Below are 22,045 nucleotides of genomic sequence, written 5' to 3'. Positions count from 1 at the left end.
CATGTGTTATTTGGTGCTGAGACTGGAGGTGCGTAATTTCCTGTTTAAGTTGCTAAACTTCTTGTAAATAACTCCTATTCTGATTATTAGATTCTTTTATCAGGATACCCCTTATAAATCCCTTAAGTGCCCCCCTAATATGCATGGGATTGGACACAGAGTTGTGGTTTGTCACTAAAATTTGGGCTACTTCTGTCTGTGGAGTCTGAATAGTTTGTCCCTAAACAATGTTTTAGTTAGAGTCCAACTTCTACTTCTAGAGGGGTCAATTAAACCTGATAATTTTGTTAACACAATGTTATGATCAGACCAAGTTGCAGGAAAAATATCTGAAGCCATTATCAATGGGGACATAATCTGACTAAAAAGGTTATAGTCTATCCTGCAGTATACGTTATGTGACGTAGAGTAAAATGTATAATCTCTTACTTTTTGGTTCTGGTATCTCCAGCTGTCAACCAAATTGTGGTCCAGGATAAAATCAAACATGAGTTTTTTAAAGTTTCGGGAAGGTATCGCTTGCGAGACCAAGGATTCATCTACATCAATATTGACTACCAAATTAAAATCACCCCCTATAAATAAAAAAGATTTTCTCCATGTAGTTAGCAATTTCCCTATCTTGGACAAGAAGAGGACTTGAGAATCATTAGGGGCATATATGTTACCTTATTACGTGTGTATCATGGATTCTACCTTTGACAATAATATATCATCCAGCCTTATCCACTAGTAATTCAAATACCTTTATATTTAGATTGGAGGGGATCAGTATAGATACCCCACACTTCTTAGATTGACATGTGGCATGGAATTGTGTAGGATAACTTCTGTCCCAGGGGTTTTTACTTAGGGGTTTTTACTTTTGTAAAATGGGTTTCCTGCATTAAAACAATGTGGGCACAAAAGATACATAGTTGACCTGTTATTCATATGGCTTGGGTCTGAAAAATCAGGAAAACTTTGTATCATACCTAATAGAAAATTATGTAGGTCTACTATTCACCTTTAATTTTGACATAATTAATATCCAATACCTGGATGTATTGCTAACAGGTGTACCTAAAGAATGCAGGATATTAACATCATTATTTAGCAAACCAATAGCTTCTAACACCTTTCTTCAAGGAGCTGCCACCCACGACATATGGGTTATAGAATTACAAAAGGTAAATTTTTACGTCTAAGACGAAATTGCTCAGATGATAACAGCTTTATGCTTGAAAGTAAAGTAATAAGCTTTGTAAGAAGTTCTTGTTTAAGAACTATAATTCATAGGTTCTACAGAAAGCATTTAATGAAGTTAAGGATTTGGATAGGAAGGAATTGTTGAACAATTCCACAAACGAATGTAACCACAAATGCAGTCCTCTCTTTATTGCAACGTATAGTACCCATTACCAATCCTTTTGTCAGATAGTGCGTAAAAATCTGCCAATATTGCTAGCAGATGAGGAATTTAAGGATTTGGTTAAGAAAGGTTGTGACTGTGTCTCCAGGTGGAATGTAACGATAGGAAACATTATCTCACCATCAGCAATAAAGTGTTCTAAGCCATTGAATAGTTGGCTTACTTGTAAGGGACACTATAGCTGTGGGACATGAGCCTGCAAGGCTTGTAATTACAAAGCTGTAGGTAAGACCTTTCAATCCTATGTCACACAAAGAGTATTTATTTACAAGTTTTTTACTAACTGTAGGTCGGATCATGCCATCGTGCACTAGAAGTAACCTACAATATGTAGGATGAACCTCAAGTAAAGTGAGGGTGCATATACGTGAGCCCCTAAATGATATAGGCAATGGCAAAAATGCTACAGGGGTTTCAAAACACTTTATCTATTAACATAATCAAACAACTAATTTCTTTTCCTGGATGGTAATAGATTTGATACCTAGAAGACCTAGGGGAGGGGATAGGAATAGAGATCTCTTTAAAAAGTAGACCTTCTGAATTTTTACATTAAAGACCAGACGACCTCTAGCACTGAATATCAATACAGATGTTATAAGCTTTTGGTAACCTTAGGCAATAATAACCATAAAAAATGTTTTAGATGCCATTTCAAAAGGAATACATGTAGTGTAAGGTTTTGAAAGTACAGCAAGTTCTATGTATCTCCCATTACCAATTTTTTGGACATGTCCATTAATTATGTGTGCCCAGTGTTTAGTGGTAATTCTGTTAAACGCTAATGCTGCCTCCTCTGGAAAGGTGAAAATGATAACAACATAACACAATAAGATTAACAATAAAAACTTTGTAGTCCAATATGTAATAACCAGCTTAGAAATGTCTAATATTAAATGTTTATCACTATCCAGCATCCATATATGTATACATAAGTATCTGATTTAGTGTTTATTAAGTCAAGTTGTTTAATTTGCAAGATTGCATTCTGTATATCTATCTAAAACTTGAACACAATGAATCAACATGTTGTCTCCAGTTTAGGTGCATAATAGCGACAACTAGTGGCTATGACCACAAACATTGTATAAATTAAGGATTAAACATAGTTATAACATACATAGTGTCAGGGTGCCAGGAATCAGACAGAGACGAGTAGTGCAAAAGTAATCACACCTTTATTAATAGCAAAAAATAATAAAAAGTCCACAAGTCAAATAACAAGCCAGGAGTCAAAACCAGAGCTGGTAGTCAGACGAGCCGAGTCAGGAGCCAAGGCGAATATTCAGATGAGCCGGAATCAGGAACAAGGAAAACAGCAGAGTCAGGAACAAGCCAGGGATCAGGAACCAGGAAGGACGTCAGGCAGCCAGGTAATACACAGGAACTCTCACAAACAGGTCTGAGATAACGCAAAGGCAAAGCATACTGAACAGAGGCCCTTTAAATAATAAGTGATGACATCACAATTCTGAGACTGCATCCTGATTACCTGGATGATGCACACCAGTCTGGCCATAAAAGGAAGTGTAGGAAATGAGCAGCATCCCCCACAATGCACCATAGTCAGGAAGAGAGGTGAGTAAAATGGCTGCCAGCAGCACATGGCAAACAACAGGGAAAAAACCCTGAAAGTACCCTCCCCTCAATGACCCCTCCCCCACAGGAGGACAAAAGGCTTATTGGGGAAACGGGTATGGAAGGCACGGAGGAGGGCGGGAGCATGAACATCAGAGGAGGGAACCCAAGAACGCTCCTCCGGACCGTAGCCCCTCGAGTGAACCAAATACTGTACACGGCCCCTAGACATACGAGAGTCAATAATGCTGCTGAACTCATACTCCTCATGGTTGTCAACAAAGATAGGATGGTGACGAGGCAAAACAGTGGTAAACCAATTACAAACCAATGGTTTCAAAAGGGAGACATGAAAAACATTGGAGATGTGCATAGCAGGAGGAAGGTCAAGAGCGTAGGCCACAGGATTAACCCGTTGGAGTATTCAAAAAGGACCAACATAAGGGGGAGCCAATTTATTGGAAGGCACATGAAGGTTCAAGTTGTGGGAGGACAGCAAAACTCTCTCACCAACCTGGTAGGAAGGTGCGGGCAGACGCCTACGATCAGCCTGGAACTTTTGGCGCTGCATAAAATGATGAAGGCAATCCTGAATCTGCACCCTCGTGGAATGGAGTTGCCGGAGATGCTCCTCCAAAGCCGGAATACCCTGAGACATGAATGAATCGTGCAACAAGGATGGTTGAAACACATAATTCGCCATGAATGGGGATAACTTGGAAGAAGCATTAATAGCACTATTACAAGCAAACCCTGCCCAAGGTAACAGTTCAGACTAATTATTGTGGTGATCTGAGAAATAGCAATGGAGGAACTGTTCCAGAGCTTGATTAGACCATTCCACAGCCCCATTGGATTGAGGGTGATATGCCGAGGAGAAGGAAAGCTGGATCCCCATTTAAGCACAAAAGGAACGCCAAAATCTGGAGACAAACTGGCTACCCCAGTCCGACACTATCTGATTGGATAACCCATGTAATCGGAAGACCTCTTGGGCAAAAATAGAAGCAAGCTCCTGTAGGTTGGCAGCTTCATCAAGGGAATGCAATGTGACATTTTAGAAAAACGTTCAACCACCATAAGGATAACAGTATTGCCATTGGAAACAGGGAGCTCGACAATGAAGTCCATTGAAAGATGTGTCCAAGGATGCTCACCATTAGCAATAGGTTGAAGAAGACCCACAGGAAGACGTCAAGGAGTCTCATTCTGTGCACAATCTGAGCAAGAGGCAACATACGCAGCAATATCAGAAAGAAGACCTGGCCACCAGAATTGTCGAGTGACAGACCAAATCATTTGGTTCTTGCCTGTGTGACCTGCGGCTTTAGGATAGTGGTAAGTGTGCAAAAGTTTAGTTCGAAGATTCTCAGGAACAAAACACTTACCACTAGGTTTCTCAGGAGGTGCATTGGTTTGTGCAGCCAGGATCTCCTCCCTCAAGGAAGAAGTCAAATTAGTACTTATGGTAGCCAAAATATGGTCAGGAGGTATAACAGGAGTAAGTACAGACTCCTCCTTGGACAGAGGCGAAAATTGTCGAGAGAGGACATCAGCCCTAACATTCTTACTACCAGGCAGGTAGGAAACCACATAATTAAACCGAGACAAAAATAGCGCCCATCTGGCCTGTCGGGGCGACAAACGTTTTGCTTCAGATAGATAAGTTAAATTCTTGTGGCCAGTAAGAATGAGCACTGGCATGTTAGTACCCTCAAGAAGATGCCTCCATTCCTTGAGTGCCAAAATTATGGCCAGTAATTCCCTGTCGCCAATTTCATAATTGTACTCCGTTGGAGACAATTTCTTAGAGAAAAAACCACATGGATACAAGGAACCGTCAGGCGTAGGACGTTGAAACAAGAGGGCACCTACTCCAGTCTCAGACGCATCATCCTCAAGAACGAAAGGCAGGACAGGGTTAGGATGAGCCAGAACTGGAGCGGCAGCAAAGGCAGTCTTAAGACTATAAAAGACCTTAATGGCAGTAGGTGACCAATGGAGTGGATCATTCTCTTTACAGACAGAGGGTACACCCAGCCCGAGGAGGAATGGCTCCGGGTTGCAGGTCTATGGCACAATCGAAAGACCGGTGAGGAGGCAACGTACTGGCACACATCTTGTCAAACATGTCTAGGAACTCTCGGTACTCCTCTGGCAATTGAGATACCAAATAAGTGCACAAGACTTTAACTGGTTTCCGAAGACAAGTGGAAATACATTGTGGGGACCACAACAAAATTTCGGACCTGCGCCAGTCGAGACTGAGATTGTGCTTTTGGAGCCAGGGATAACCCAGAACAACCGGAAAATGCAGAGAGTTTATCACCTGGAACTGGAGGGTTTCAAAATGGAGAGCCCCAACAGCCATGGACAACAGAGCAGTTTAGTGAGTAACGAGTGCGGGCTGAAGGGGCCTATCATCAATGGCCTCAATAGCAAGCAGAACGGACCGAGGCAAAACAGGAATGGAGTGCTTTGATACAAAAGCACTGTCAATGAAATAGCTCGCAGCACCGGAGTCAACAAGAGCCTGAGTGACTATGGAGGAGTCCACCCAGAAAAGGATAATCGTGACAAAAAGTTTCTCCTTAAGCAGTTCCGGGGACGAGGATAAACCACCCAAGGTCTGTCCCCAACAGGACCTTAGGTGTGAGCGTGTCCCGGCCGTGTAGGACAAGACTTCAAAAGGTGGCCCTGTAACCCACAATAGAGGCAGAGCCCCTCCCTCCTCCTAAAGGCCCTCACCGCCGTGGAGAGACGTGTGAATCCCAACTGCATTGGCTCAGCAGTACCTGGTGACTTGGGACCAGGAGGCATGGGAGGAACGAACACGTAGGAGAAAACGGAACAGGAGGCTTCTGCCAGCGCTCCTTGAAAGAGGGCCTCTCTCTGAGTCTGATGTCAATTAGAATTAAAAAAGATACCAATGCCTCGAGATCCTCTGGTAAACCTCTGGCAGCAACTTCATCTTTAATCGCATCAGAGAGCCCATGAAAGAAGGCGGCAACAAGGGCTTCATTGTTCCAACCTACCTCTGCGGCAAGCATACGGCACTCAATAGCATACTGAGCAACAGATCTTGTACCTTGCTGAATGGATGAGTCGTTTAGCAGCAGAGGAGGAGCGAGTCAGAACATCAAATACCCTTCAAAAGGAGGCCACAAATTCACGGTAGTTTGAAATCACAGGTTTATTAGTCTCCCACAAGGGATTAGCCCAGGCAAGAGCTGTGTCAGAGAGTAACGAGATGAGAAATCCCACCTTAGCTCTGTCAGAGGGAAACGCCTGAGGTAACATCTCAAAGTAAATGCCCACCTGGTTAAAAAACCCTCTGCACAGAATAGGATCGCCTCCATATCGCTGAGGTAGAGGTGCAGAACCGGACATGCTCCTGGTAGGCATAGGTGCAGCAGCGGAAACAGGAGCAGCCATAACTTGCGGGACACTTTTGTCCAAATGCGCAGTGCGAGTCAGCAGGGTTTGCAGGGTTAGTGCAAATTGATCCAAGCGGTGATCCTGTTCATCCATCCTGGAAATGATGGCAGGTAAAGGTGGATTATTAGCACCATCAGGATTCATGGCCTTTGCGTAATGTCAGGGTGCTAGGAATCAGACGGAGACAAGAAGTGCAAAAGTAATCACACCTTTATTAATAGCAAAAAATAATAAAAAGTCCACAAGTCAAATAACAAGCCAGGAGTCAAAACCAGAGCTGGTAGTCAGACGAGACGAATCAGGAGCCAAAGCGAATAGTCAGACGAGCCGGAATCAGGAACAAGGAAAAGTGCAGAGTCAGGAACAAGCCAGGGATCAGGAACTAGGAAGGATGTCAGGCAGCCAGATAATACACAGGAACTCTCACAAACAGGTCTGAGACAACATAAAGGCAAAGCATACTGAACAGAGGCCCTTTAAATAATAAGTGATGACATCACAATTCTGAGACTGCATCCTGTCTCACATGGATGATGCACACCAGTTTGGCCATAAAAGGAAGTGTAGGAAATGAGCTGCATCCCCCACAATGCACCATAGTCAGGAAGAGAGGTGAGTAAAATGGCTGCCAGCAGCACATGGCAAACAACAGGGAAAAAACCCTGACACATAGCCCTTGAGGATGAATAATAACAATTTTAAATAAAAAATAGAGTTGGCATGTTAATACCGAGTGCTTTAGAGTCATACATATTCGTTTGTGACTTTATTGATTTGAGTGGCCCTTCTTTATCGTTCAGGATTGGCCACACTATTGAACCGCAGGAGCCAATGAGAGTAATAGTCACCCTATGTATCTTTTGAGCTGGTAAGGGTTTAAATTGCCTATGATTAAGGCTAGGCTAGCCGAAATGCGTTAGTCTGCCTGCCTGCAGGTCATTACGCTACATTTGCTTTTAAGAAACAATGTTGGAATAATTGTTTATGTTCCTATATAAAAATAAAAAAGGAGTTTTTAACAGAGCCTTTCTCTTGCTTTGGATATCACATTATTGTGAAACTGATGCCATATCGTGCTGCAAACATGTGCAGGGCCCTGAACTTATCTTTCTGCTTTTCAACAAAGGCTAACAAGTAAACTAAGAAAATTTGATAAAAGAAGTAAATTAGAAAGTTTTTTTTTTAAAATAGTATGCTCTGTCTGAATCATGAAAGAAACATGTTTGTTTGCATGTCCCTTAATGTGTACAATGCTTATACAGTCTTTAATGATACCTTAAGTATGATATAAGTATGATACATATATAATTGGGAATGTAATGTGCTCCTGCTGCCCCCACTGCCAAAACAAGGAAGCGGCATACAAGTTTTTGTCACAGTGCTGGGAGCTCTTAAGGGATTTACACTTTAACTATCTTCACAGGTACCTGCTACCCAAATGCTCCCACTTTACCTTTAGTTCGGTAACCCCTTTTACCCAATTTTCATATACCAATAATGACAGACACAGATTTGGCGTTAGAAAAGGTCACATTTATTAAATTCAAATCTAAATTATGAAAAATGAGCGATCCTCAACTACTAGGATAATAACATATCCTTAATCCAATTTGGATTTGAATTGATAACACAATTCATGCAACAGCATGACGAGAGAACTGGGCGTCCCCACGTAACCAAGGAGCGTGACCGCGCACAACTCAGGGGCGTCAATTTGCTAGTAATGGGCCGAAAGGTCTGCAGACTAGGAGGGCTTGTGGGTTTGACCGACAGACCAATACCCCGCCCCCGTACCCTACACACCTCCCCCCATTACTGCATTACCCAAGTGCCAGGACGCCCACTTCCCGCCACCAAAAGAGGACCCTCTTGCCGCCAACCAAAGCACACCTAGTGACCTTTTCTTACCTTGTAAGGGTCTTTACGATGGCCCTCAGATCTCAGACCTCAGAACAGATCATAATAGCCTGGTTTACATTTTTCCTACTCTTGTCGGATCATAACAGATCATAACAGCCTCGTTTACCTTTTCCTACTCTTGTCGGATCATAACAGATCATAACAGCCTGGTTTACATTTTTCCTACTCTTGTCGGATCATAACAGATCATAACAGCCTGGTTTACCTTTTCCTACTCTTGTCGGATCATAACAGATCATAACAGCCTGGTTTACCTTTTCCTACTCTTGTCGGATCATAACAGATCATAACAGCCTGATTTACCTTTTTCCTACTCTTGTTGGATCATAACAGATCATAACAGCCTGGTTTACCTTTTCCTACTCTTGTCGGATCATAACAGATCATAACAGCCTGGTTTACATTTTTCCTACTCTTGTTGGATCATAACAGATCATAACAGCCTGGTTTACCTTTTCCTACTCTTGTCGGATCATAACAGATCATAACAGCCTGGTTTACATTTTTCCTACTCTTGTCAGATCATAACAGCCTGGTTTACCTTTTTCCTACTCTTGTCGGATCATAACAGATCATAACAGCCTGATTTACCTTTTTACTACCCTTGTTGGATCATAACAGATCATAACAGCCTGGTTTACCTTTTTCCTACTCTTGTCCGATCATACAGATCAAGGCACCAGCATTGTAAAGAAATAGGCGGCCCCACGTGACTAAGAAGTTGTAAGACATAGCAAATAACACAAGGTTTGAAGAGCAGGCGAGCATGTTATTTTTATCGGCAGACCACCACTCAATGTCCATCCTTCCTGTGTGACACTATCCCTCCAAGACAGAGAGCAGACTAGTTCAGTCCCCACCCATTTTAGCTTGAACCAGCTGAATACTTATTTTACCTGCTTCTGTAGCTCAATTGAAGGAACCAAACCTATGTCGTTCCCACCCAGGTGTATAATTAAGATATCGGGTAGACCCCACTTTCTCGTAGAGATCTGTGCTGTCCCCAATAACTGGTTTCATTTCATCCCTCTCTTCCCAATCCACCTAATTCCTGCTTCTTTAGAACTAAAACCTAAGTTTGCTCCCTGCCTGGTTGCAGCTGTGTGTGAAGCTGCCCAGTGCACATAGGAGTGTCCGATTATCCATAATCTTGTGGCTCTACCTGAAATGGACACACCAAACACATTATCACCACAACGTAAACAACAAACCAACTGTCTAAAGCTGCTTTTCTATCCTAGCTTCTCCACTACTAATGAAAAAACCCTTTTGAACTGGAACCTGGTTAAACTACTACCATTCTTTTGCCTAAAGAACATGACGCCCTTAGCAGGGGCCACACCTAAATAGCCTCTCACATGTGAAACAGGACATATTTACCCCCGTTGCTTTAGAAGTTATCCAAGCCCCTTTCCCTTCCCTATCTGTCTGATCTTCATATGAATATTAGTCCTGATTCTACAGGAATTCCATCCTCAATGCTTCCCCAAAGCCAGCATAAATATCGTCGCAAAATTTGTATTCTCAAAACCAGCAGTACAAACCTTGCTTAAAATTTTTTCTAAGATTTCCAATCTCTCCACTGACCAACCTCTAACCCTTTTCCTAACCAGGAATCTTTTTTGTCACATCCACTTCCTCCAACAGCTGCGCAAAGAAGGAGATTCCTGCCATTACAGTGCTTAAGTTGCCTTTCTTGATACCTGTGTGCCTAGGTTATACCAAATTGTCCAAAAATATCCTTTTTTTACCCCTTACCAATCCTTCCAATACTTATTATATACTGATAAGAAGATCCGTTACAAGGAAAAAACAAACAGCCGCAAACATTGCAAATAAAGGCCGACTTTATTGAAAGTCAAGGTGAAGCCCAGGTACATACAAGCTCGGGAGGGAGCACAAAAAATGAAACGTCCGACGCGTTTCCTGCCCGGAGGCACTTCGTCAGGGCAGGAAACGCGTCGGACGAAGTGCCTCCAGGCAGGAAACGCGTCAGACGTTTCATTTTTTGTGCTCCCTCCCGAGCTTGTATGTACCTGGGCTTCACCTTGACTTTCAATAAAGTCGGCCTTTATTTGCAATGTTTGCGGCTGTTTGTTTTTTCCTTGTAACGGATCTTCTTATCAGTATTTAAGCTTTTCTCACAAGAGACTGAGGAGTGTCTCTATTTCCGAACACAAGGAGCCTCATCATCCACGGAGAGACACACAACGGACATAAGGTATTTTCTTATCACCCATGAAGAGACACACAACGGACACCAGGTAATCTTTATATGCTTAGATACTGGTTTTTTACTGTCCATACTATTTATACCTTAAGTCAGGAGTTTAATGCTCTCTATTCAACAGTGGATCACACATGAGCATATTTGCACTTATACTGTTACACAGTTTGGAGTATCACCTGCATCTGAACTACAAGTTATATAATTTGAAGTATTACCTGCATGAGTGCAATGCAATCGTAGAGTGTCTGAGTGCGACCAACAAAGTATTAACAATACTTATTATATGCAGTCCATGTCCGTGTTGTCAATGATTGTCTGACCAAACCATTGATTACCTCTAATTGTTCCCAATCTGCCAAAGATAAATGGGGCAATCCTTACCTTTCTGCGCCGCATTGGGTGCGAGCTTCCTAAAGGCCTCCCATTTAAACCTTGATAAAGCATCAGCTACGACATTCTTAACTGCTGGTATGTGTTTATAACTTTATATTATTGCTCTAAACATTTTAAAACTAGAGGCTGCATGAATGCTATGGCCTGAGGGGAAGATGCTGATAGGTTATTTAATACAATTACAACTCCTCTATGTCAGACTGGAACAAAATGCTTTTGTTAGCCAATTCTTTCCCCCATAGTTCTATCGCTGTCACAATTGGGAAAGATTCAAGTAACACCAACCCTTCTCATGCCAAGCCTGCGGCCACTTACCCGCGCATCTTCTGCCATCCAAATAAGCCCCAAACCCTGCACTTCCTGCAGCATCTGTATATAACCAGATTTCATTGGCTGTCACCTTCTGCTCCCAAATCCTGATGCCATTAAAACTACTTAGGAAATGATCTCATACTTTTAAATCCCCTTTTAATTGACTGTTCAGTCAAATCATGTGACTAGGCTTTACAACCCCTCTGGTACTCACTTCCAACCTTCTTTTAATGATTCCACTGGAATCACCCTGCATGCAAAATGTAACCGCCTCAGTAATTTCTGCATATTCCAAGTGATACCTTCTTTTATAAATCACCTGCCATATGGCCTCCCTTATCTTCACAACCTTATCTTGGGGCAATCTGCAATGGGGATTACTGAATAACTCTAAATGCCTAGAAAGAATAACTTAGAACAGGGACCCTCTGATTTGTCATCTGCCACTGGAACCCCCATCTCTACAAACATTTTCAGCAGTACATTAAGAACTCTATTACATTCTCCTGTACCCTTTCTACCTACTACCATGAAGTAATCAAGGTAATGCATGATACTACTCTAACCTGCCCTTCTCTCTACCAGCCAATGCAAAAGTGCTGGACATTTCAAAATCCACACAAGATATAGCACACCCCATAGGCAGATATTTGTCAATCTAAAACTTGCCCTCAAATTTGCATCCCATCAAAACAAAATTTTTTGACTTTATAGGTAGTAATCTGAATGCAGATTCTATATCAACTTTTGCTAAATCAGGACCCAGCCTGCCAACCTAACCAAATTTACTGCCTGGTCAAATGCTGGTAGGATACTGATGCATCATTTACTGACTGACCCTTAGGGTAGGATAATTGCTGAATCATTCAGAATTTACCGGCCTCTTTTTTGGTAACCACTCCCAAAGATGATTTAATCAAATTCTTTAGCTGTTTGTCATTAAAGGGGGCCTGCCATCCTTCCTAAGGCTACCTCCTTCAATAGTTTTTCTCTCAAAACTTCTGGGAATTTGAAAGAACCCCCCATATGCCATGTAACAATCAGCGATCAAATGCAAATACCTCATCATCCCTTTTGTCTGTGCATAGAAAGCAAAACCTATAACCCATTCAGGGCCTTCTCAGCGTTTTCCACTAATTTTGTCTTTAAATGCCTAGATAACGGCAGCAACCTTGTTGCTGAGACTTCATCATCTGCATCATATTCCTGATCAGATTGTTCTGTATCCTTATCCTTTAAACCCCCGTTCTCTCCCCTCCATTAGATATTTTGCTTAATAGAATATTTCAGCTGTGTATTCAATAAATATGAGTACAGTTTAGGAGTGCCCTCCCAATGAGATTATTTATGGATTATGAATATTAATAACAAAAACAAAATTATTGTCAGCAATACCCTAATTCATATAGTAGAATCTTAGCAGTGCACCCCAGAAAATTGTTATATAATTCCAGAAGCACACTCCAAAATCACACTATTGAGATATTTAGCAATTAATGACAACAAGATTACTATCAAATATCAATATTTAATCCCAAATTAAAATATTTGCTTATTTCTGAACAGGTTGTTTTTATAAAAACAGTGATTATATGTATGCAGTAAATAGACTATTGGTTATGACCATATATATAAATTGATTATTACCATAATAAAATTATAATATAAAGTAAGGTTAATTAGATTAATTAATATTCAATTAAATCGCCTGTATCCTGGATATGGTCACGTTATTATTAGGAAATGACTTTACCTCAAAATGACTTAACTATAAAATATCACCTTTTAATGTTACTAGATGGAACAATTTATGATTAGCCAGTAACCTTAACGAATTTGGAATATGGCTTATTTAACATATAGCTAGCAAATATTAAAGCTACTATAATTTCCAGGAGGTATAATTTAGCTATCTAACCAAAATAGTTATATATGACTTAAATTAGGGCTCAACAAACCCAGGAGCCTGAGAGCCACTGGCTTCTAGAATTTTTTCCTAAAGGGTTATTATCCATATATCTATATACAAATCTAACTGTCTGGCTCCAGAAGATATGCCTGGCTCCTAAATATTATTACTGGCTCCTAATTTTAAACAAACTTGTAAAAACACTGACTAAATAATCAACCAGAGCATTTTATACCTTATTAACAATTCAATATATCAACAAGTACAGCATAATGAGTTTGATCTGGCCACAATCAATTTCAAAACTTTTACCAGTAACTAAAATAGCTTATGAGTATTAAAAACAAAAACCCTTTCTACAGTGGTAAATTGAATCAATGCTAGCATGAATTTATATAGGATACAATGATCTATTTGATATTAAATTATAGATATAAAATACACTATTAAATCACAGCTTTAAGCTGTAGAACCTATTTATACATTACCAGCTAGAAATGTAACAATGAATGAGACTTCAGTATCCAAAGTTCTTTCCAAATTTCTTAGCAATTATCCTGTTCCTTGGAGCCATTTCTGCAACAAAGAAAACTGCTCTGCTCTGAAAAAAGAAAATAATTATTGTGAGCTCCAAGCATTGTGCAATCATCTTTATAGGCAGTTAATCCCCTCAACTCCTGTTCATACCCCCTCTCCCCCTCCTGGCCAATCCCTGTGCTAGCCTATTCAGGATCAGCTAGTTGCAGCTTATCTACACTGCCCATCCCTTCTTCTATTGTCCTACTATAGCTGTGCTATTCAAAGGAAGGGGCTACACCTAGCCCCCAACCCCCTATAACCTTCCCAGTCAGTAAAGTCAATCTCCCTTAAGCTGTTCCTCTCCTAGTTTAGTCGATACACTTTGCTTGTCACTGTGTATCTTGCACAGTAATACATTGCAGTGTCTTCAGTTTTTGTATCTTTCATTTGAAGTTGTAAAATGTTTTTACTGTTGTCTCTGGAGATAATAAATCTTCCTTTAACAGATTCATCATACCATGTAGAACCCCCGCTGCTGCTAATTTCAGCTACCCACTGTAATCCTTTACTAGGAGCCTGTCTAACCCAGTTCATGTTATAGCTGCTGAAAGTGAATCCAGAGGCTGTACATGAAATTGTGTGAGAGCCTCCTGGCTTTATCACCACAGAATCTGACTGCAGAAGTTGGACATTAGAAAGAACCCCTGAAAGAAAAAAATTTCATTTTCAGATTAACTAATAAAAATAGTATTTGTTATGATTGTATGATAATTTATTAACCTACTTATATCCTACCTGAGAAATATGACAGTAATATGAACAGCACCAGAAGTGTTTTCATGTCTGCTGAGATGTTTATGTAATATGTAAAATATAGTTTTGTTTGCTCCAACATAGGAAACACTTCCCTTTCTTTATTTGAAGGTTAGAGAAACAGGACATTTGGTTATATTATTTGCATATTGTTCTTTGAATACATATATACAGGGTGTGCAGACTATTACATAGCATATATAGCAATTCTTTGCAATCTTTCAGTGCAATTAATAACATTTTACCCTTCATGAACAGTCATATTCTCAACTTCCTTTCATTTATTTACAAAGGATTTTGGGCGCATACTATTAATGTCTATATACAAAGCTATATACTGTATTATAATATTGTAGTAATTTGCATTTAAAAATTCAGTCTAATTTGTGAATCCCAAATCCCGTACTGTAATTAACAAATATACAAACACAAATTAAGAAAATGTAACACAATACTGTGAGCATACAATACATTTAAAAAGTTTAATTTATCTTTAAATATATGTTAATTTTATCTATGTATCCCCCAAAATTGTCTACTTTGTCTCTAGTAGTATATGTATTTCATAGAGAATACCACATCTCTAATAGGTTTTGAGCACTTACAATATTAAAAAAAATACGTTTAAATATAACTCATAGTAAATTTCACTTCTCATCCCAATAGATAACAGTTGAATTTACAGCCATTGTCCATCATATCTGTCTCTGCTTGTGACATGACCATTGAGACCGGTGTCAGTATAGACACCGAAACACCTGGGTCTTATGGATTTTAATCAAATTTATTAAAGGTGAAGTTTTATATTTTCGAAAAAAAGGGAGTGCTGTGTCTATCTCCACTATTTACATTTTCTCATGTTTTAGCACCCTGGTAGATATGAATTGTTTAAACAAGTGCACTCTAAAGGACCAACACATTTATATAAATAAATAAATATATATATATATATATATAGGTCTCAATGTGAGCCCAGCACACTCCTCCGTAAATCAGCATCCGGGGTGCACTTTAAAATAAGCGCATATAATACAAGCAGGAAAGCACTCTCCGGAATTTAAGCTAAGATACTTCTTTATTGTATTAACGTTTTTGGGGTCTCCCCCATCCTCAGACACATTAAGAATAAATACAACTTACCACCCTTAAATATAGTCCCATCACCAGTGTTTACAGCTCTGCCTTCCTCCGAACAATGCTGCGGCATCTTCTTTGTGAAGTACATTGGAATGTAAAAATATTCATATTTCATGTCGGATTAGGGCACTTGAAAAAACAGGTTTATGCATGAGTAAGTTTTTTTCTTCTACTTTTCGTGCACAATCGAAGTCTATGGGGGAATACGTTAACATGATCACAGCATTCAAACGTTGGCTTTTTGTGTGCGTTGGGTTAGCGCTTGTTAAAAAATGTTTACTTTCAACTTGTAATACGTGCGCTACTTTACATCTAGCAGAGTTAACGTATGAGCGGGAGCGATAAATAGCACCTATACTCGTAATCTAGCCCTAAATGTATAAAAGTTTGTACCTATTGAAACAAATCCATGCAAAAATTAAACCACACATCAGGGACATAATTAGACCTTGCTGACACCAGGGTAAAGGCTGTTGCTGGGCTCCCATTTCAACAGCGCACTTTCTGGCTGTGAGCAATCAGAAAAACCTGAGCTGTCAGTCACATAGTAAAAAAAGGAGTTGCTTCTTCATGAATGTAAGTCATCCTTTGATTAGTATATGCTAGAGGATTTGTGCATTCTTTATATACAAATTTTGTGGATAGGTTTGCTGTACAGCAATACTGTGGTGGACATCTTGAAAACACTGTCACTATATTTTAAAGGTGATCCATAGACTTTACTACTACCAGAGGAGACCCTTAGAGGTGTTGGTATTGTCTCAAATTATACCTCTGAGTTCCCTGTAGTTATGCCCTTGCCACACATTTATGTAAAACAAAAAAATTCTTATGCTAATATTTTTACTGCCTCATTTTAAAGTTAAAGGGCCATAATACCCAAATGTTTAAACACTTGAAAGTGATGCAGCATAGCTGTAAAAAGCTGACTAGAAAATATCTCCTGAACAACTCTATGTAAAAAAGAAAGATATTTTACCTCAAAAGTTCTTCAGTAGCCACCTCCCATTGTAAAGGATTTCTAAGCAGCATTTTACTGTGTCTGTCCTGGGACATCTTAGGGGCTGAGCATCGTGCACTCTCATATTATTTCACCAATCAGGTAAAGGAAGCTTACTATGAAATCTCATGAGAGTTAAGTCAAATCTCATGAGATCACACTAAGAGTTCATGACCTCAGCACTGCTGATGCTGATTGGCTGCTGTTCATTTCTTCATTTTTTTTTAATTTTTACCTGCAGCTGGCTGCAGCTGAGTATAACTTTTTACACAGAACGTACTCTGCTGAGCTGAGGAGATTGTGAGGTAAAATATCTTCATTTTTTACATAGAGATGCTCAGGTGATATTTTCCTGTCAGCTTTTTACAGTTATACTGCATCAGTTTCAAGTGATTTAGCATATGAGTATTATGTCCCTTTAACTGATACTCCAGAACATATGAAAGTAGTAAGCAAATATTAAACCACCCAGAAAACCTTTGTTATTTTGTAAAATACATTTTTCAAACGTAATAGTTGAGAATCTTTTATTTTTTACAAAATTAATTATTAAATTCTATGAGGATTTTTGTAGATGTATCATTGTGATCAACCCAATTATGTTCATAACAAGAGTTGATAAAATGATATATACATTTACAACATTTTAAAAACAGTCTTTCATTATTTTCTTACAGTTTGTAGGGTAAGACTTTGGAATCGATTCATTAAAGCTCATTTAAGTCAAGCAGCCAATGTGAGATCTGCAGAAATCAAAAAGTTATACTTCCACTTTTTAGGCAGGGTGTTTAATATTTTTCATCTGACAAGGCAAAAAACGAATTAAGTTAATATGTATTTAAAGGGGCAGGAAAATCATAATTAGACATTCATGATTTAGACAAAGCATACAATTTTATTGAATTTTCCAATTACAAAGAATTCACAAATAATTATTTCCATCAAATTTACATTCTCTATAATTCATCCCTCTATCTCGCTTGAGAACAGAGTTTATACAGTGCAAACGAGTAGCATATTAGCGTGACATTTATTTCAAGACAATCATTTTGAGACAAGAAAAGAAAGGAAAGGAAAACCCCCTACCAATCCAATATGGGGCCCAACCTAGAAGATATCTGTGTATATATCAGTAAACTATCTTAAAGGCTCACCCCCTGCCTCGAGAAATATGGGATTCGACCCATAGGAAGGGGAAAAGGAAGTGTGATATGACCTGCCCAGACAAGCTGGACGGGAGCAGAGGAGGCAGAGGATGCAACCCACCTCACAAACCTTAACTGATTTTAATCAAGTGCTCCATTGACCTGCTTTCTATTCCTACCCTCAATATACATAATTCAAGGTTCCCAGATTGAAAGAAATTGCTATTTGTTACCTATTATATCTGCAGAGGCGGTACTCATCTGATAATAGAAATCAATCTTGTTCATAATTATTGAATATGTTGGGATCACAGTCTTCCAGTACCTTGCTATGCTTAATTTAGTTATAGTACAAATGATAGCCACTAATTTATTTGCTTTAGGGTTTAGGTCTGGAAGAGACTTGTGTAATAGTGCCTGAGTAGGGGATAAATTAATTTGCCTATCTAGAATTTCACTCAAAAGAGCCGAAGTTTGGGACCATATATTAGATACATGACAGCAATGCCACCGCATATGGGGATATGTACCCTTCTCGGCGCAGCCACACAGATTATTAGTGTTAGCATGCTCCCTATTATGTATTCTAGAAGGATGGAAATACCATCGAAAAGCTACTTTAATAAAATTTTCCTTTAGATGAGCACATATTGAAAAAGAGGTACCAGACCTCAGTGTATCACACCATTTTTCTGCTGACCAATTAAAATTAAAATCTGATTCCCATTTTATCATAAACGGTAATTTACTTCATTTAGAAGGGATATTAAACTGAATATATAATTTAGAAAAAACACCTTGTGTGCGTCCAGGAGCTAAGCAAATACGCAAAATAAGAGCTAGTAGTTAGTCTATAATTGCCCATGACTTTATTTACTCTAGCTCTCAGTTGGAGGGAGTGAAACCAGTTAGATCGCTCCTGCCTATTGAGTTCAACATATTGATGAAAGGTTAGCAGCTTGGTACCTATCAGAGCGTTTGCAATACGATATAAACCTTTATTCGCCCACTTCTCCTGTGTGACTTGGTCGTAGTTAGTAGAAAAGTTACTAAGGGGGTCGCCTTTGACCCCTTCTGGATCAAGGAGTATTTGACTGTCAGGGATTCCCACAATGTCAAGGTATGTGAAATGGTGACAAAAGATCTCCAGTTATAGGGGTCTATCAGTTTTTGTGGTCCAGAACAGTTTATAAATGGGATATATAATCATCATATCTGATTCAATTTGGACCCATTGAATCTTATCTAATTGATTATGCCACAAGGAGGATTGTGCTGTTCTGGCCGCGTAGAAGTAAGGAATTAAATCTGGGAGCCCCATCCCTTTTCCTGTCTTATGTCATTTAGCTCTGCTTCTTAGCAAAGGAATCAAGTTAAAAAAGGATCAAATAAATAAGGATATTTGAGTTATTTCAGAAAGGTGGTAGACCTGAACTGTGAATTAGTTTTACTACAGAAATTGAATAGTTAAAGGTTTGAGTTAATTTACATTCTTTTGTATTCTGGTTTTTAGTATTGCAATTAGATAACAATTAGATTGTTTGCATAGGTGAGCAATTAGGAGGGACCCACCCTATCTTTCTGAGGGTATTTAAAGAGATCTGTTTAGCTCTGCTAAACATTTAGCTCTGCTTCTAAGCAAAGGAATAAAGCTAAAAAAGGATCAAATAAATAAGGATATTTGAGTTATTTCAGGATCAAATAAATAAGGATATTTGATTTATTGCAGGAGTTATTCAGGGTTATTCAGTAGTAAAGAATACTTATATTTTTCTTATTGTTAAAGTGTTGCATAGTTTAAAATGTCTCAGATACAGTGCAATGGGTGTTTTGAACTTTTTCGAGATTTAGGGGCTGTCCTGTTTCTAAGCAGTTTTCCCTCTTAAGGGAAGAAATAGCTAAACTTCAAGCTATGGTAAGTAACATACCTGTTACCTCTACAAAGCTGCCTCAGAAAGAAGCCCCTCTACCCCAGAAATCAGCAAGGAGAGACAGATGGATCACTGTAGGCTCTGGAAGAATTAGAACAGTAGACCAGAAGCATTGCCCACATCCTCTGCCATTGCAAAACTCCTATACTGCTCTCGCCGAACACACTTGTGATGAGGAGATTGCTGTTTGTGAGCCCTCTGAAGCTGTAACAGGTCATTTAAATCTATTGGTACCTGATTCTCCAGGTAACATAACACAGGAAAGAACTGCAGATGTGTTTTTGAGGAAAAGACTGTTAGTGGGTGACTCTATTTTGAGGAATGTGTATTTAGGTGAAAGTAAAGGAGAAGCAAGGGAGGTTAGATGTCTTCCAGGAGCTACTGCTCACAGGGATAAGAATCGTATTTTGAGAATTGTTAAGGCAGCAGGAAAGGGAAGTGAGTTAGATGTGATTGTTCATTTAGGAACAAATGATATGGCTAGTAATCATGTTGCTGCTGTTCAGAAAGAGTTTTGTGACCTAGGTAATCATTTAGAGAATGTGTCATCAACTCTATCATTTTCTGCTTTTTTACCTGTGTATGGCCAGGAAGCAGGAAAGATGGAGCGGATAACAACATTTAATTCTTGGTTAGATAAGTGGTGCAGGGAACAAGGATTTGGTTTTATTGGCCATTATAGCTCTGTTTGGAAAGATACTAGGTTATTTAGGAGAGATGGCTTGCATTTGGATGTTAAAGGAACAGAGTATCTGGGAGAGGAGTTCAAATGCTTTATTAAAAATCATTTAAACTAATAAAGGGGGGTAGCATTAATATATCCACCTGCCACCCACAGCATGCCAAATCTTTTAGTCCAAGTAACAATTCTAGAAATTCTAGTAGAAAAATTCTTCATGCCATGAGCACAAATGCTCGCAGCTTAGGAAATAAATTTCCTGAACTCATTTCAATAATGACTAGGGACAACTTGGATTTAGTAGCTATAACAGAAACATGTTACAATGATTTGCATGACTGGGACATAGCCATACCTGGATACAGGTTATTTAAAAAGAACAGAGTAGGAAAGAAAGGTGGAGGAGTTGCTCTGTATGTAAATGAAAATATAAAGGTTACTGAAATTGTAGGAACAAATGATGAGGTGGAAAGTATTTGGGTGACTTTGGAAATTAGAGATAAAAATGTTTTTAGAATAGGGGTTGTATATAGGCCTCCATTGCAGGATGAAAAGCTGGACAATCTGTTATTAGAAGAAATAACCAAAATGACCATGAAGGGTAAGGTTATAGTACTGGGGGACTTTAATTTGCTAGATATAGACTGGAAGATTCCTTCTGCTAGATCAGCTAGAAGCAGGTATATTCTTGAATCTCTGCTAGGGGAATCACTTGAGCAATTAGTCAAGGAACCAACTCGTAAGGAAGCTATATTAGATCTAATACTTACAAACAGTGATACAGTTTCAGATGTGTCTGTAGGTGAGAACTTAGGATCCAGTGATCATCAATCTGTTTGGTTTAGTATTCATGTGCAGGAACTGTCCACCCAGACTAAAACAAAAGTTTTAGACTTTAGGATGGCAGATTTTTAATTAATGGGAGAATACCTAAAAAACTATTTAAAAGGGAAAACTCTTATTACAGGGGTTCAAGAACAGTGGGAATTTGTGAAAGGTGCCATTTTAGATGCAACCGCACACTGTATTAGACATGTCTGTAAAAGTAAAAGAAAGCGGAAACCAATTTGGTTTTCCAAAGAAGTAGTACATGCTGTAAAGACAAAAAAGATAGCTTATAAAAATTACAGACACACACAAGCAGATGATGATATGAAAATATGGAGACTCCAACAAAAAAAGACTAAGCAGTTAATTAGGAAGGTTAAAGCTCATGCAGAAGAGAAGATAGCACAGTCAGTAAAACATGGGGACAAAACATTCTTTAGATATATCAGTGAAAGAAGAAAAAATAAGGTAGAAATAGTAAAATTGGGGGGCGGAGCCTACTCTCAAAGTGGCAGGACACGTCTCTGTGAAGCTCCAGAGGTTTGAGGAGTTTTTTTTACAGTTTAGCAGCAGCAATATATAATATTCTATATATTTCTAAGAGCTCTCTATATCTGGAAGCTGATAGATCCTCAAAATTGGAGATCCGACTGTGCTCCCGCCTATGCTCTTTGAGACAGCTATGTGACGGACTTTCTCACAGCATGGAAGCCATTTTGCGTCTTGCTGTGTAAATGCAGCATGTCGACTTAAAGCCATACAGTCTGTGGGAACCGGGAAGCATAGGTCTGGGGCTGCCGCA

The 22,045-nt window shown here is 39.3% G+C and overlaps 1 gene segment (V, D, J or C); it reads right to left on the bottom strand.

The window, feature by feature from the left end:
- Positions 1-5,245: 5,245 nt before the first annotated feature.
- LOC128649174 (Ig heavy chain V region 914-like) lies at positions 5,246-14,551 on the bottom strand (the record flags this gene model as incomplete). The annotated part of the segment is given in 3 exon segments: positions 5,246-5,282; positions 14,078-14,414; positions 14,506-14,551. Coding segments are annotated over 3 exon segments (420 nt in total), but the record flags the coding sequence as incomplete, so codon positions are not given.
- Positions 14,552-22,045: the final 7,494 nt, after the last annotated feature.

The sequence above is a fragment of the Bombina bombina genome, chromosome 2 (genome assembly GCF_027579735.1).
Source record: "Bombina bombina isolate aBomBom1 chromosome 2, aBomBom1.pri, whole genome shotgun sequence".
NCBI lineage: Eukaryota > Metazoa > Chordata > Amphibia > Anura > Bombinatoridae > Bombina > Bombina bombina.
Note: the sequence above shows the minus strand (reverse complement) of the source record. Positions and strands in the feature narration are given on the sequence as shown.